General features: G+C 36.2%; 1 protein-coding gene across 1 annotated transcript in view; it reads right to left on the bottom strand.

Moving 5' to 3' along the window:
• The window catches only part of LAMA2 (laminin subunit alpha 2), a 625852-nt gene that overhangs the window by 236569 nt on the left and 372276 nt on the right, over positions 1–17007 (bottom strand). Inside the window, 4 exon segments of the mRNA XM_044676961.1 lie at positions 3984–4101; positions 8924–9057; positions 9157–9345; positions 9453–9632. Of these exon segments, the coding sequence (XP_044532896.1) occupies positions 3984–4101; positions 8924–9057; positions 9157–9345; positions 9453–9632 (621 nt within the window).

The raw sequence follows: 17007 nt of genomic DNA, 5'->3' as shown, positions 1-17007 counted from the left end.
CATCTCAAAGAATGGTTAGTTAAGCCTATTGACAGTTGCCTGCATTTTTCTTGAGTGTGTGTGTGTGTGTGTGTGTGTGTGTGTGTATGTGTGTGTCTTGAAAACTATAGACAGTGTGATATAGTGGAAAAAATATTGGATTTGGAGAAAATCTAGTTTCAAATTTTGATTCTACAATTGACAGTGAATACCACTTTGGGCATCTCTAAAACAGGGAAAAGGAAGAGGTGGGAAAAGAGAAGTTAAGAAGATGATTACATCTGAGCTGGATGGATCTCTGAGGCCCATTCTACCTTAAATCCTGTGATCCTAGCACTTAATCTCATTATCTTACAGGCAGTTTTTGTTCATGAAAAAGAAACGAATAGTTTAGGAATGTTGTTGTCTTTTAGGAATGTAATGTGTTTGGTAAAAATATTGGCTGCTGTATTCATGACCCACAACATATGCTTTCGAAATAGGCTGTATTATTCCAAAATTGTCCTTAGCCCTTGCTTTTTTTTAAAAATTTTTTAATCATTTATTAATATTCCTTTTTAACATGCTTACATGATTCATGCTCCTACTTTCCCCTTCACCCCCCGCACTCCCCCCACCCATGGCCGATGCACATTTCCACTGGTTTTATCATGTGTCCTTGATCAAGACTTATTTCCAAACTGTTGGTAGTTGCATTGGTGTGGTAGTTTCGAGTCCACATCCTCAATCATGTCCACCTCAGCCCATGCATTCAAGCAGTTGCTTTTCTTATATGTTTCCTCTCCTGTAGATCTTCCTCTGAATGTGGGTAGCTTTCTTTACCATAAATCCCTCAGAATTGTCCTGGGTCATTGCTTTCTGCTGGTACAGAAGTCCATTGTATTCGAATTTTACCATAGTATATCCCTCTCTGTGTACAATGTTCTTCTGGCTCTGCTCCTCTCATTCTGCATCAATTCCTGGAGATCTTTCCAGTTCACCTGGAACTCCTCTAGTTTATTATTCCTTTTAGCACAATAGTATTCCATCACCAGCATATACCACAGTTTGTTCAGCCATTCCCCAATTGAAGGACATACCCTCCTTTTCCAGTTTTTGCCACCACAAAAAGCACAGCTATAAATATTTTCGTCCAAGTCTGTTTATTAGCCCTTGCTTTTTGATGATATTTTATGCCTGGATAATTACTCTTTAGAATTGAGATGAATTATAAATAAAGAACATAATGGAGTCAAGGCAATAGATCAGAGAAAAAAACCTCAGGTATATTTTTATCGGAGATAGGTCTTTATCTCAATAATAACATAATTAATAAATTACTGAAATTATTATCTGTAAAATATAGGTTTAATTGAAAGTCACATGGAGTAGTCATATGACCATTAATATAAAATGACCCTCTCCTGTGAACTACCCTCTTTATTTACAGATCATCCTCATCTGACATTTATTTTGCTTTTGTTGATTTATATCTTCTTATGATTATGAAAAATTAAAAAAATATTTGGATAGCATGTTCTAATAAACATTACCAAGGAAAAAAATTAAAACCTATCTGGGTAATACAGACTTAAAGGATTAAAGAGCTCAGAACAGAAGGCAAATATCATTAAAAGAATCAGCAACTCTGGAGATTTTTTTAAATTTTTTGCATAAGTATTATTCTTATGTAAATTCAGAAGGAATTAATGTGCTTTTTGGAAAGGAAAGTTGATACAAATAAAATAGTACTAACTCTTCAAGGGCTTTGAAGGTCAACTCTTCTCACTTTGTGGAATATGTTTGACAATCATTGGCAATTAGACTGTCAAAGCTGGAAGAGACTTTCAAGATCTTCTAGTCCAACCCCCTCGTTTTATCCATAAGTAAACTGAGACATAGAGAGGAGAAATGGTGCACCCAAAGTTAATGGCACATATCATGAGTACTTTAATTCAATGTTAAGCATGGTAATGGCAATCACAGGTTCTGTATCTAATATGTGCTTTGGGAGTGCTGGCTTTTACCTCTTCCTGTGCTAACTGGTATGGTACAGAGCCATACCAATTTGCATAAGAAATAAAAGATTAAATATCGCAAATGAAAGCCTGGACCTCACAAATTCTTTCTGAGAATATGGATATGTATATATGTTATGAACACAACCACAGGCTTCTGTAAATATCGTGGCCCCATATATGTTAACTGTATGTGTGTGTTGGGAGAAAAAGGGCAAAGCGAAAAATATCTGGAAAGATATATTGAAAATGGATTATTGCCATTAAATTGTGAACAGAGGAGTTTGTAATTCAACCTAGAGTAAATGGGTATCCACCAAAGATTCCTGAGTAGAGGGAGTGCCATGGTTTGATAGTTCTCATCAGCATTATGGAGAATTAAGAGTGATAGGAGGAGTTGAGGATTTTTGCCTCAGCAGATGCTGACTCTGAAGAAGGGGAACAGGGAACTGGCCCTGGCACTGTGCGTACATTAAGATGGGGAATACCCAGGGATCAGGGGCATCCATCTATCCCTTGGCTCTTTGATGACAGAACACAAAATCAAGGCAAACCCCCATGACCCAAGGCTAGGATTTCTTGCCATTTTAATATTCCCCAAGAAACTGGGCACTTATTCTGATGAAGCTATTACTGTTCAAAAAAGTTTCAGCTCTCCTCTTCCTTTCAGAACCACTTTATACACAAGAAAATCAACGATATACCTTTCTTTCTGATCCCTTATGACATTTTACTCACGGTTTACTATTAGAAAAACCAGGAATGTCAAATGATGCAAAAATTTTTATTATTATATTCTTTTGAAACCAAAAAAATCATCCTGTTTTTTAATTTTTTGTTGTTTCACGGGTACACACACATACACACACACTTCATCAGTGTAGTTTGGTCTTTTGAAATATTCTTATATTCCATTTCTTCTTTAATGATGACTCTTATGTACCAACTTCTGTTCTACAGTGGATTTCTGTTGATTTTCAGATATCACACCCAAAAAGAATACTGGATAGGAGTAAAAGGATCTGAGTTCAAATCTCAGCATTGCCACTTAAAATCACTCTGTGATTTTAGGCTAGTCACAGACTTTGAGTCAAGCTCAGTTTATCTGTAAAATGAAGAGGTTGAACTAGATGTCTTCCAATATCCTCTCTAGCTCTAAGCACATAATCTCATGAATGAAAATATACCATCACTGAGTACGTTGAAAAGAACATACTGTAGTTTTTGAAGAAAACTTCCAAACAGTGTCTGAAAACTGATTTGACCAATGGCAGCATTGCTGGCCAAGGTATAACCTCTCAAGGTGATTACAGTGCTCTGAAGGATATAATACCCATTTGGATGTATAAATTTTAAGACATCTGCTTTTTTTTTTTTAAGGCTGTATGGTATAAAGATTAAGGCATTGGATTTGGAGTTAGAAAGACCTAAATTCTAATCCTGCCTTTGACACTTAATAGCTGTGTGACCCTAGTCTAAGTTGCTTAACTTTTGGACTTCAGTTTTCTTATCTGTAAAATTGTGGGTGTGGGATTGGAACTGATAGCCTCTGGGATGCCTTCAGGATCTAAAATCCATTATTTTATGTTAGAGTTACACACTGTGCATATAATTTATGGTTGAGAATTTTCCAGCTCTCATGAGAGTGATTTTGAGATAATAGACAAGTTAGAGTAATTAGGTTTTATTTTTTTTTAATCACACATCTCTTTTCTTATATTCTTACAAGCCTTTTAAACTTTGTCAAAACCTTTTCTACTCACCCATGTTTTTTATTAGTAGGTTTCATTTAACAGTAAGCTATTCTCCTACCTCCTTTCTTTTCTCTCCTCCCCCAGCTCCTAAGACTTATAGCATTAGGGAAGAATCAAAGGAAATAAAGTTAGGAGTTTGCAAGGAAATAAAGTTGATTTAAGTGAAGTTAGAAGGAAAGTTTTCAGCTCAGTAAGTGAACAGAGTAGCACTGATAACTATTAAGGCCAAATCATTCAACAGAAGCTAACCTACCTCGCAGGACAAGCCAGAATAACCCAGGGGACAGTCACATTTTTCAATCAAGCGAGCTCTTGAACTTAATGCTGATACAGCTCCTTCTTCAGCTACTTCCATTGCAATCTCAGAAATTCTGGAAATGGAAAATAAACAGAGTTCATTAGAGCAGTAAATACCCAATCAGAGGTACTCTGGGAAATCCTGAAAGAGGAGTCTCTCATATATATTCTTTAGTCTATAGTCTCTGTCTCTCTTTGTGTTTCTCATACCAAAATTTTGGTATGTCTAATTTCAGGAACTATAGTTAATATTTTATGGCTTTTCAACATCTTAGTAAATTCCCAGATATAATTTTTTTTATTTCTTAAGTGATCTTCTTCCCCAAATGAAAACATTCAGCTGAAAAATGAGACATTTAGCTCATCAGCATGATGTCATGTGGACAACATATTTCAATCATTGAGTGAATTTTCCACCCTTTCATGGGATAATTTTCACATTAGGTAGCCAGGGTTGATAAACTATTCTTGCTCTTAATAACAAATTATTCTATTCCTTTCTTTTTTTAGAATGTTCCTGTTGATGATCAAGGATCCTGTGAGTTTCTGTCATTTTCCTATAAGCTACTACCATTCTAATTCCTTTCCCTTCATTTTATGAGCCCTTTAAAGAACTATGCAGCATTTCCTTTGTCAGGGGTTTTTAGGCATTTTTTGGGGGCCCCTTTGGCAGTCTCAGGAAACTTATAAACCTTTCTGGGAAAAATATTTTTAATTGAAAAAAATTAAAAACACATAGAACTCAAAGGAAACAATCATATTGAAATAGAGTTATGAAAATAGAAGAATCAAATTCACAGATCCCAGGTTAAGAACCTTTGCCTAGGTCATTCTATAGGAAATACTGACCTGGAATAATGTAGGTGGTACAGGGACTGAACTTTGAGTAAGAAAAACTTGAGTTGAAATTCTGCTGCAGACACTAGTTATTTGACCCTGGACAAGTCACTTAATCACTATCTGCCTTAGTTTTCTCATCTGTAAAGTAGGGATAATAATAGCACCAAATCCCAGCATTGTGAAGGTTAAAAGAAATGACGCATAAAGGACTTTGAAGAACTTAAAGTGCAATATGAACACTAGTTATTGCTTTTGTTCCTGTGGTTATTATTATCTTTGTATGTGCATGTTTTCTGTGGGGGGTGTGGGAGTGCCTAAAGAAAACTTCAAGGCCAGTGCTTAAAAATCATCAAACCTTAGAAAGCACCCAGTCCAAACCTCTCATTTCCTCAATATCAATTGAAAATTCTCTTTAGATGATAGCTTCAATAACTCTATTAGGGAGTGAAGGAAGGTGGTGTGAACATTTTATTTTCAGTGAAAAGATTGGCATCTTTTTCCTTAATCTTTTCCTCAATTTGGAGGCATACATTAAAAAAGAGGATGCAGGTCATAAACCCAGACCATTTCATGATTGACTAACGGTACAACATTGAAATCGTTTTCCAAATAAGTTTTTAAATGAAACAATGAACAGCTGTTCCTTAATAAAATGCACCTCTAGCAAAGAAAAAGGCTTGATTTCTTAAACCTCATAACAAACAAAAGTGGTTTTTATTGAAATAGTATTATTCATTCACTTTCTACCATCTCATTAAAGTGCCTTCCTACTTATGATAGTAATTATAATCCTCACACTGATAGACCAAACTGAAATGAACAATTAGTCAGAATCCATATTTTTAGCTCCCCTTTCACATTCTCCTTACTTAGAAGGGGAAAAAGATATGGAAATTTATTAGGTAAGAAAGAGAGATGCAGACCCCTTATGTCTTGCTGGGAGTTTTAATAGTCAGAAGAAATAAGGAATAAGTGAGGTTACTCTCAGAATACTTAGAGAGAACTACATCTCATCAACTTTTAGGTATTTTATTGGCTTAGAAGATAGCTTCATCTTCCACTCTCTCTCTCTCTGTCTCTGTCTGTCTGTGTCTCATTCAGGCACACACCAAACCAGAAAATGGATAAAAAAAAATCAAGTGAGGCATGAATGATGACAGTAACAGACATTTCTGCAATATGCCATTTATCTCAGGGGATTAGAAAGTTACAGTTTTGCCAACATAAGGGATTTGGCCCACTCTGTCTTCTATTTAAGTGAGCACTGAAATGCAAAAAGTTTCTGTTTCCTGCAACCCTACAAGAAATGTAAGTAAATAAAAGAAATAAATTGCTCAACACCTATAGTTCTTTCTACCTAAGTCCAAATTCTAAGTAGCAAAATATATTCATTGATATTATAATTCCTGCTTTCTTGTACTGTAGAATATGTAGAAAGTCTTCAGTGAAAATATAATTTATCCTAGCCATTTTTTGCATATGATCATTTATGAGTATGTTGGTTTTCCCAATGGAATGTAAGTTCCTTGAGGACAAGAGTTGTGAACAATTTTGCCTTTCTATTCCTTGCTCCCAGCAGACTGCCTTATACTTATTGTCAACTGACAAATGCATATTAATTGCCTGATTAAGTACTATTCTGGGGGTATTTTAAGTACATATAACTTTCACATCTCCTGATTGCACCATTTTATGAAAATAGGTTCACCCTAACTCTTTTCTCTTTGGCCCATCATTCCTAGTCATTCCTTTCTTGCCTGTTCAAGTAACCTCTTGGTTCATATTTAGGAATAAGAATGTGAATATTTTTGTCAGTCAGTCAATGAATGCTTATTATACAGGAATAAAGGAGTTAAGCACTGGGGAGATAAAAAAAAGCAAAAACAACCATTTCCCTGGAGAAGATCTTATTCTGATGGAGGTGATTACAAATATAAACAACTAGGCACACATAAGATATATACAGATTAGATGGAAAGAAATCTGAGATTAGCTTTAGCAGTTGGAGTACTGGGAAAGACTTCTTATAAAAGTCAGGATTTGAACAGTCTTGAAAGATGTTAGGAATTCTCAGAGGCAGAGAAAGGAAAGCATTTCAGGATGGGGGGAAAGCTAATGCAAAGACAGGAAGACTGGAGACAGAAAGTCAAATTTATAGACCTGCAGGTTGGAAACACTGCTGGATCTTGAATATATTAAAGCTTCAAATGATGCTTGCAATGAAAACAAAAAGATTTTATTAATAATGAGGTCAAGGAAAATACACAAAAGATCAATGAGTCTTACAAGGGACTTCTAGTAAGTTTACAAGAAATGTGGAACAAAATCTATTCCTATCAGCCCCACTAACAAAAATGGTCTGTGCACTGCCTAGCTATTTAATGCAGCATAGAACATTTGCATAATAATACAATTGCATAATCACAAAGTTACCTGTTGTCTGCTTTAAAGCATCATACCAAGGCAACAATTCTGCCTCTGGCTATTGCCATCTGATCTGTACTTGATAGTCTAAAATAATTAACAATAAAATTGAAATCACATTTTCAGTTCAGATTCCTTTGCTAGTCCATATTTTGTGCAAAATGTAATTTCATGCTAAAAAAACTTTTCAGTTTTGAATGGAAAACATAAAAAAGAAAATCAAATGAACATGGTGAAGAAAAAAAAAACTGAGGACTCCTGATTTTTCAACAGAAGTCCCTAAATCACTCAGAAAAGCAATGTGGCTTTTATGCAGTAACAGAATTAGCATTTTTGCTAAATTATGTGTCTAGCATAATGCTAACATTTGAGTTAAGCTATTTTTACATTCTGTCTGCCAATGTGATGTTTCATAAAATGATATATTTTTCTTGCCATAGATCAGTAATTTATTATACTAAACCTTTTACAAACATCTTGATAGAATTTTCTTATGGGCCATAAACAATGGCACTTAGAAGTTCAATAAAAGTTTTGAAACAGTGTAGTGTGGCACAATGGAGAGAGCATGGAGCCAGAGATCCTGGGCTCAAATCCCTTCTCTGACATTTACTGTCTTGGTGTGCTGAGTGACATTTACTACCTCTGGCAAGTACTTAATCTTTCTGGGCCTCAGTTGTTTTTTTTTTAATCTACAGACTGAGGGAATTGGACTAGATCCCTTCCAGCTTTAGATCTAGGACTCTTGATTTTTACCTGCAATTGTGAAATTAGTAAAAATCTAGATCATACTGAATCAAGCATTTCCAGTGTTAGTCTACTGTAATTTTTCCCTTACACTTAATTACTAGGGCATCAATTTTGCCTATGGTTGTTCCTTTATGTCTTACACTGCTCTCCTCTAGTCCCCCTATGGAGGTAAAAACTTCTCCAGGGTGAGAGCTGCCCCTGCTCATTCTTTTGTTTCTCTCATAGCAAAGTGTTAGGCTCAGTAGAAATAAAGCGAGTGCATGGAATTGCTTGGATAGGTTGAACAAATCCTTGTGCCTATGAGAGGAGAGAGAGAACTGAATCTGTCACAGACCAGTATTTCTCATTTGGACTAGTTTCATCAGTGATACTTACAAAGCTTATTTTACATCAAAAAGCAAGACAGGGCCATTAGCAGTGAGGTCCTGTAGAACCTAGTCACTGCACCCTCCTGGTTCCTCTCATTACCTTTCTAACTCTTTCTTCTTTGTCCCCATTTGCTGGATCCTGCCTCCCCCTTCTAATTAATTGTGCAGATCGGCCATGGCTCAGTCTTGGAGTCTCTGCTCTCCTTCCCCTCTGCTGCTTTCCTAAGGGAGCTCATTGGGCTCCTGTGCTTTCAACTAGCACCTGTATGCAGATGAGGACCAGACCAAGATTTACAGTCATGAATTTCAAACTGATTCTACTTTCAGAGCTCTCCTGCCTTCAGGGCATGTTGTAGGTATATTAGCAATTTCAGTTTTCCTTTGTGGAAACTCCTTAATTACATATTACTCTCTCCCTTCTCCATTACCAACCTTCCTTAATGGCAGCCACAGAATCACACTGGAAGAAGAAATTGGGGTTGCTTCCTGTGGCGGAGCTATGAAAACTAGTTACCTGCTTTGCCGAATGATATTCCCATAAGTAGCCTTGATAAGAATGTAATGAATGTCATAGAGTACATCCAAGAAGTCCTCACGTGTCACCATTCTACTTGTGCGTGGGTCATCACCATAATATTTCCATTCATTCTAATGACAAGGAAAAAAAACAACACACATATACCCTTTTAATTGCAACATATGGGAACGTTAGTTGGCACCTCTTTATAATACTGACTAAAATCTTACCTCTGTCATTTCTATTTCATGCCTTGTCAGTTGTCCAATTAGAGGAGCCGCCATATATCGGCTGATAATTCTAGCACGAGCAGGAGTACCACCTCGAATTATAACTTGTGGGTTATAGGTAGAAAATCCTGTTTCTTCTCGAGCTTCAAAGTAGATTGTGTACTTCAGCTTGCCACCATAGGCCATAAGCTAAAAAGGGGGAACAGAAAAGATGTTTTGGTAAGAATTTCCAAAGAATACTATCTCAAGTATGACTTTGATTTCACCTTGGGTAGATTCAAAGTTCTATTTCTCACCTTCTTCCCTTCAAATTGTTCTGGAAGTTTCCAGTAAAAAGGTTCAAGACGGAGATCTTCTCCCACCTGTTCCATGTCTGCAACAATTTCTGGGTGCTGAAAAACAATTCCTTTGGTAGTTGTGTGTTGGAGGGCTTTATCCACCAGTGGCAGGATGGTCTGTTCAGGGGTCAGTGTTACCTGAAAATGACAAAGAGGAGAAAAAAAAGGAGTATGAGCAAAATGAAAATTTAAAAATACGAATCTTGTAATTCTTTTTTAAATTTATTTTATTTTTTTTAACATTTATTAATATTCATTTTTTAGAAAAGTTAACATAGTTACATGATTCATGCTCCTACTTTCCCCTTCACCCCTCCCCCTCCCCCCACACCTGGCCAATGTGCATTTCCACTGGTTTTAACATGTGTCATTGATCAAGACCTATTTCCAAATTGTTGATCATTAAATTGGTGTGCTAATTTCAAATCAAAATCCTCAATCATGTCTGCCTCAACCCATGTGTTCAAGCAGCTGCTTTTCTTCTGTGTTTTGACTCCTGCAGTTCTTCCTCTGAAAGTAGGTAGCGTTATTTTCCATAAATCCCTCAGAATTGTCCTGGATCATTGCATTGCTGCTAGTACAGAAGTCCATTACATTCTATTTTACCACAGTGTATTGGTCTCTGTGTACAATGTTCTTCTGGCTCTGCTCCTTTCACTCTGCATCAATTCCTGGAGGTCTTTCCAGTTCACATGGAATTCCTCCAGTTTATTATTCCTTTGAGCACAATAGTATTCCATCACCAGCATATACCACAGTTTGTTCAGCCATTCCCCAATTGAAGGACATACCCTCCTTTTCCAGTTTTTTTGCTACCACAAAAAGCGCAGCTATAAATATTTTTGTACAAGTCTATGAAAGAATGCCTGCCCTTTGATCCAGCCATACCATTGTTGGGTTTGTACCCCAAAGAGATCATAGATAAACAGTCTTGTACAAAAATATTTATAGCCATGCTTTTTGTGGTAGAATCTTGTAATTCTTAATTGTTTTTAAAAGGTCATAACTTTTATCATGCATTTATAAGTGATTTATGACCATCACCAAAAATATGTAAGTAAATATATAAATAGAAATCATAAGGATACATACATATGATATATTATTACTCCAAATATATGAGGGAGGCTCATATATGTTAATATATATTATACGTATGCATGTATATAAGTTCTCATATTATCTATTATGTCATTTGATCCTCAACAATATTTCCCCAGGTTACAGATGAAAAAAAGGGGATTTTGAGAAGCTAAGGGATTTCCTCAGGATTAGAGAAAACAAGTAAATACCTGAGCTACAGTGTGAATTCAAGTTTTATTCACTTTAAGTTTCAACACTAATTATATTAAAGAAACATACAGAACATGTGTATTTTATATGTAATAGTATTTATGTCTCTAACTATTCCCCTTTACATATATTCTATGTTTCAGCTATGTTCCCCTTTACATATGTTTTATGTTTTAGTCAAAATATTACTATTTTCTGTCATCTGCTTTTATTCCACTATCCCTGGTCTTTAGGCCTTTGCTAAACTGTCATGAGTGATGAGTAAAAACTTACCTGATGCTATATTTGCTTTGTTTCTGACAGCTTATGATTTCTCTATCATATTAATTTTTTATGCTCCTCCTGAGTCTTGTATTTGAAATTCAATTCTGGTCTTTACATCAGGATTGTCAAAAAGTCCTCTATTTCATTAAATATTCACTTTTCTGAATCATACTGTTTTTCTGGGTAGGTTATTCTTGGTTATAATTCCCTCTCTTTAGCCTTCTGGAATATCATATTCCAAGTCTTCTGCTCCTTTAATGTGGTAGCTTCTAAAACTTGTGTGATACTGATTTGGGCTCCCTGGTAATTGAATTTTCACCCCCTCGCTTCTTGAAACATTTTGTTTTTGATCTGAGAGCTCTGAAATTTGGTTATGACTTTCCTGGGAGTTTTCATCTTGAGATCTTTTTCAGGTGGTGACTGGTAGACTATTTCCATTATTTACCATATAGTTCTAGTATGTTTGGCAATTCCTAGAAATATGATATCAAGCTCTTTCTTTGATCATGGCTTTCAGGTAGTGCAATAATTTTGAAAATTATATCTCTCATGAAAAAATGCTCCAAATCACTATCAATTAGAGGAATGCAAATTAAAACAACTGTGATGTACCAACTCATACTATCAGACTGGTGAATGTGACATAAAAAGGAAAATGATAAATGTTGGATAGGATGTGAAAAAACTGGAACACTCTGCTGATGGAGTTGTAAACTGATACAATCATTCTGGAGAGCAATCAAGAGTGATGTCAAAAGGACTGTGGTTACCTTTTAACCCAGAAATACTATTAAATAGATCTGCATCTCAAAGATATCAAAGAAATGGGAAAAGAACTTAATTGTACCAAAATGTTTATAGCAGCTTTTTTGTGGTGGCAAAGAATGGGAAATTTAAGAGATGTTTATCAATTGGGGCATTTGTGACATATGATTGTAATGGAATACTATTGTACCATAAGAAATGATGAACACGATGATCACAGGAATACCTGGAAAGATGTATATGAAGTGATGCAAAGTGAAGTGAACAGAACAAGGAAAATGTTGTACACAGTAACAACAATAATGTATTATTATAAATAAAAATTAATCTTGGAGACCATATTAAATTTATAAGAATTTATTAGCAAAGAGAAAGAAATAGAGAGAAGAAAATATTACCAGCCTAACTTCCCAGTGTCTCCAGTCCTGTGCTTCATTAGGTCTTAGATTTGCCATGGGCCCTGGTCCATTTCACAAGCAAGTGCCCAGCTACCCATGTGTCCCGGCCAAACAAATTAAGGCTAGTCAAGGAGTGAGATTGGGTTTAGGAGCCCAAGAAACCAAGTTTCTGGATTCCCAGCCCTAGTGTGGTACCCACCAGCAACAGGTCTACTTAGCTGCCAGAGATGCCTTACACAGATAAGCACCAGCATTTTTCCTTAACCATTTTCTTCATTTTGACTTTCTTTTATTGTTTTTTAATGTCTCATGGAGTCATTTGCTTTACTTTGCTCAATTTTAGTTTTTAAATAATTATTTTCTTCACTGAACTTTGGTACCTCTTTTTTCCATTTAACAAATTTTGCTTTTTGAGGAATTATTTTAACCAGTGAATTTTTGTACCTCTTTTTCCATTGGACCATTTGACCAATTCTGTTTTTAAAGTTATTTTCTTCAGTACTTTTTTTTCGCCTCTTTTGCTAAGTGTTTAATTGTTTTTAAAAAATTAAATGTCATTTTTAACATTTAAATTAAGATATTCAATTAAATCCATTCCTCTCCTTCCCTCTATTAGAGAAGGCATTGTTTGCTACAAAATTGTATATATAAAACTATGTCTTGCTTGTTTCTATTCATCAGTTCTTTCTCTGGAAGTAGAGATATACAATTCATTTTTCAAAGAATATTTATGTTGCTTTATGTAGTTCTTTCCATGTTTTCCCAAAATTAAACTGTCCATCATTTCTTATGGCTCAGTATATTGCATCACAATCAGCTACAACAGGGGTCAGCAACATGTGGCTCTCGAGCCATATCTGGCTCCACCTCCCGACCTGCCAGTCTGGGCAGAGCCCCAGGATGTGCCCCAGGGGGCCCTTCAGCCCCCACCCCATATTCCAGCGCCTTCCACCTCCATCCTCCTCCTTCCACATGCGTTTATGGCTTTCACGGTCAAAAAGGTTGCCGACCGTTGAAACATAATTAGGCATTCCCCAATTGATGAGCATTCCTTTAATTTCTAGTTCTTTGCCACCACAAAGAGAATGGCTATAAATATTGGCTATATTTATAAATAAATAAATGGCTAAAATCTTTAAAAGATACAATTTCTTTTTTCCTTGAAAATCTAATAGTTGGTATTCTATGTCAAAAAGGCATTCATAGTTTTATAACTCTGAGTACAATTCCAAATAGCTCTGCAAAATGGTTGGATCAGTTAACGGTTTGACTAACAATGAGTTAGTATCCTCATTTTTCCACATTCCCTCCAACACTTGTCATTTTGCCCTTTTATACATTTTATCCAATCTGGTAGGTATGAAATGACATCTCAGAGTTATTTTGATTTCCATTTCTCTAATCAATGATTTAGAGCATTTTTTCACATAGTTATATATGACTGATTTCTTCATCCAAAAACTGTCTGTTCTTATCTTTTGAGCAATTATCAATTAGAGAATGGCTCACTTTCTAGTATACTTGACAAAATTCTCTCTATATTTTAGATATGAGACTTCTACTCAAAAAACGTTTATACATTTTTTCCAATTTACTGCTTTCCTTTCAATATTGGCTATATAAGTTTTATTTGTACAAAACTTTTCAATTTAATATATTCAAAATATTCATTTTACATTTCATTATATTTTCTATCCCTTATTTATTCACAAACCTTTTTCTCCTATCCTTAAATATTATAGGTTATGTATTTGCTGTTCTTCTAATTTGCTTATATCTCCCTTAATTGTTAATTATCTTTTCATAATTTTCTTCCTCTGTTTTTATTCTTTTCCTAAACTTTCCTTTACCATTATTTCCTGATTATAAAAATAATTTCTAGCCCTTATGAGAATTCTTGTTGTGTTTGGGTCCAATTCACACTTATTTTGAGGCTTTTTTGATAGCTCTTCTGACTTCATGATCTTCTTCTGAGTTTGAATCTTGATCTTCCCTGTCACCATACTAGATTTTTTTATTGCCATTTTTTTGTTCATTTACCCACCCTATTTCTTGATTTGGAACTTTATATTAGGGTTAGACTTTGTTATTTATGTGGGACACTATCTCAAGCTTCAGGCTTTTTCACCCTGTTTTTTTGGATTTAGTTCTAGGTGTTTGGAAATTTTTAGTGCTTTCAAGGTGGTGTGATCTAGGTAGAGATATAGTCACTGTTCTGTTTTGTAGTCTGTTCCTTACTCAGGAAATTACCCTGATCCCTTGGGATTGTGATTGAAACTTCTCCTCAGGAGCCCTACACCCTTGGGACTGGAAATGATACTTTTCCTCAGGGTTCCAAATGATACTGACCCATAGGGTTCTGACTTCCTCTTGGCCAAAAGTGCTCCATTCTACTCTTGAAGTAGAACCCAGCAGTTGTTATAGGGAATGGATTTGCCATACAACACATGTTCTTGACTCTTGCTAGAAGAGGGCTTTCTTGTAATCTCTGACTAGCTGCCATGTCCTTTTCCATCTCTAACTTTAGAGCTCCCAAAGCTGCTGTTATTTTTGTTGCCTCTACTTAGTCCCATCACTTGTGTTTCATCCATGTGGGCTCCAAGCCAGCTTCTACCCCCATGGCACTGATTTATTTCTCTTCCCAGTCTCATAAGGTTGTCTTGTGTTGGAAGAATGTTTCTTTCTCATCTTTTGTTGGCTCTGCCACTCCATTATTCAATTTGAGACATTATTTTAGAGTTGTTTGAAGGGGAATGTTGGGAGAGCTCAGCTGAGTGCTTTCCCTACTCTGCAACCTTGGCTCCATGCCCAGATTGCATCTCTTAATTATTTAAGTCCCCTCTTTTCTTAAAGGCCTATCTGCCTTCTCTATGAAACCAATCCTTTCCTCCTCCATAGGTGAAAGTAACTACTTTCTTTTCTAATTTCTCTTCCTTTTTCATGTGTATTTCAAGGGGGCAAGGTTGATAGTGCTAAATGAATATGAATTATTATTAATTAGCACCATACTGATTTGTATACATATCACAGGATAATAGGATCATAAATAATAGACTTAGAACTAGAGAGACAAGGGTTATCAAAGTCCAACCTCCACATTTTAACAATAAGGAAACCAAAGCTTAGAGTCATGAAATGTTTTATCTAAGGTCACCTACCCAGTTAAATGTGCTAGGACTTAAAACTCACCTCCTCTGATATTGTCAGACACTTTTTCCTCTCTATCATACTCCATTCTTCTCTTCAGAATGGATGTTTCTTGAAGGGTTATAATTTTTTATCTTTGCCAACCCAGTGTCTAGCACCTGCCTTATATGTTGCCAGGAACTGCAGATGTTTCACAGTGTGGGGGTGTTGTGGTGAGGAAGTTTGCTCATATTCTTCAAATAATTCCCTAACCACATGCCACTGTGTGGCTGTGGTGGGCATCCTGAAAAGGGGAGCAATTGTTTGCCATATTTTTGATGTGTTTAAGAGTACCATAAAGCAGGCAGAATGCTAGTGTCTGTGTCAAAGAAGGTTGGAAGCCTGAATGCCATGGGGCAGAGATTTCACTAAACAGAGGACTTGTCATGAAAGCGAGGTGCCAGTGTTGATGGGGGAAGGAGTTGAGGGCCACTTGGGAACTGAACTGTCATACTCTCATGATACTTGCCTGAGAATTATTTCCATGTATGGTCAAGGTAGTGAGTAAAGATTGTGCATTTTTTGGATGTTTTTGGCTTATTGGCTAATATCCCAAACAACGTATACTCTGAGAGATTTAACATCAAATTGCCAAGGGGCAAGTACAGATTATGTGAATCTTGGGCACAGCTGAGTTTGCCTCTTGTTTTTTTTTCCTAAGAAGAGTAGGAGGCAGAAGGAAGGGAGTGGGAGAAGACACAGAATAACCTGCATTATATGTTGTAGGTGTAAATAATAGATAATGATTGAATGTATAAATGTCTAAATAATATTCATAATTCAGTATTCTAAGAATTTCTGATATTCATAGCAGTTCTTTCTGTTTTTCTCATTGAAGCAGACTGCAACTTTGCCAGAACTTGGTAGATTTTCTTTGAGAGCTTTTGCAGCTAAACAATTCATGATCCCATGTCTACCCTGGTAATGAGCTTCTCCCAGGTTATCTAAATTTTTCCTTGGACAACAGAAACATAGTCAATCATCAGGTCTATTCTCCATGATAAGTGGAGTTTTCTTCTGTTTGTATGTATTTCCAACCTCAGTTTCAGATTAGGAATTTGTGCCAGTTAGGCTCTATTTTTTCTGCCACCCAATTTTTGGATAGAGTACATGGTCATTTAGTCCTGGTCCCTCTATAGTCTGGAAGAGACTGCTGTCTTGCCACAACCCTGGCTTTTGCCATCATCTCTTGGTAGCAGAATGTGAGTGCAATCTTTGGCCCCAGTCACTGTTTCCTCTTAGAATATGCCCAACTGAGAGAATCTATTGCTGTGGCCCTTACAGGCCACAAAACATTGTGGAAGATTTCTCTTGAGTCCAGTCTCCTGGCAGGTTCAGAGGACCACTTGCTGTGGATTCAGTAGTGATTCTGGTTTCAGACCGAAACATGTCTCTTAAGCATTGATCTTGCAGAGATGTTTGTTCTCTCCTGCTCTTCTGAAAGGTGAAGACTAGATCATGCTCTCTTCAGGCTTAGTTTATGGAACTGGAGCTGGCTTCTGCCTTCTTTGGCAGGTCAACACTTTAAGTGCCCTCCTCAGGCTGTTGGTAGGCGTCTTTTTCAGTTCTAGGCTGGATGGTATTTGTATTTGTACCGTTCATGTCAC

The sequence above is a fragment of the Gracilinanus agilis genome, chromosome 4 (genome assembly GCF_016433145.1).
Source record: "Gracilinanus agilis isolate LMUSP501 chromosome 4, AgileGrace, whole genome shotgun sequence".
In the NCBI taxonomy this organism is placed as follows: Eukaryota; Metazoa; Chordata; class Mammalia; order Didelphimorphia; family Didelphidae; genus Gracilinanus; species Gracilinanus agilis.
The sequence above is the reverse complement of the archived record's forward strand: the minus strand, read 5'-3'. Positions and strand labels throughout refer to the sequence as shown.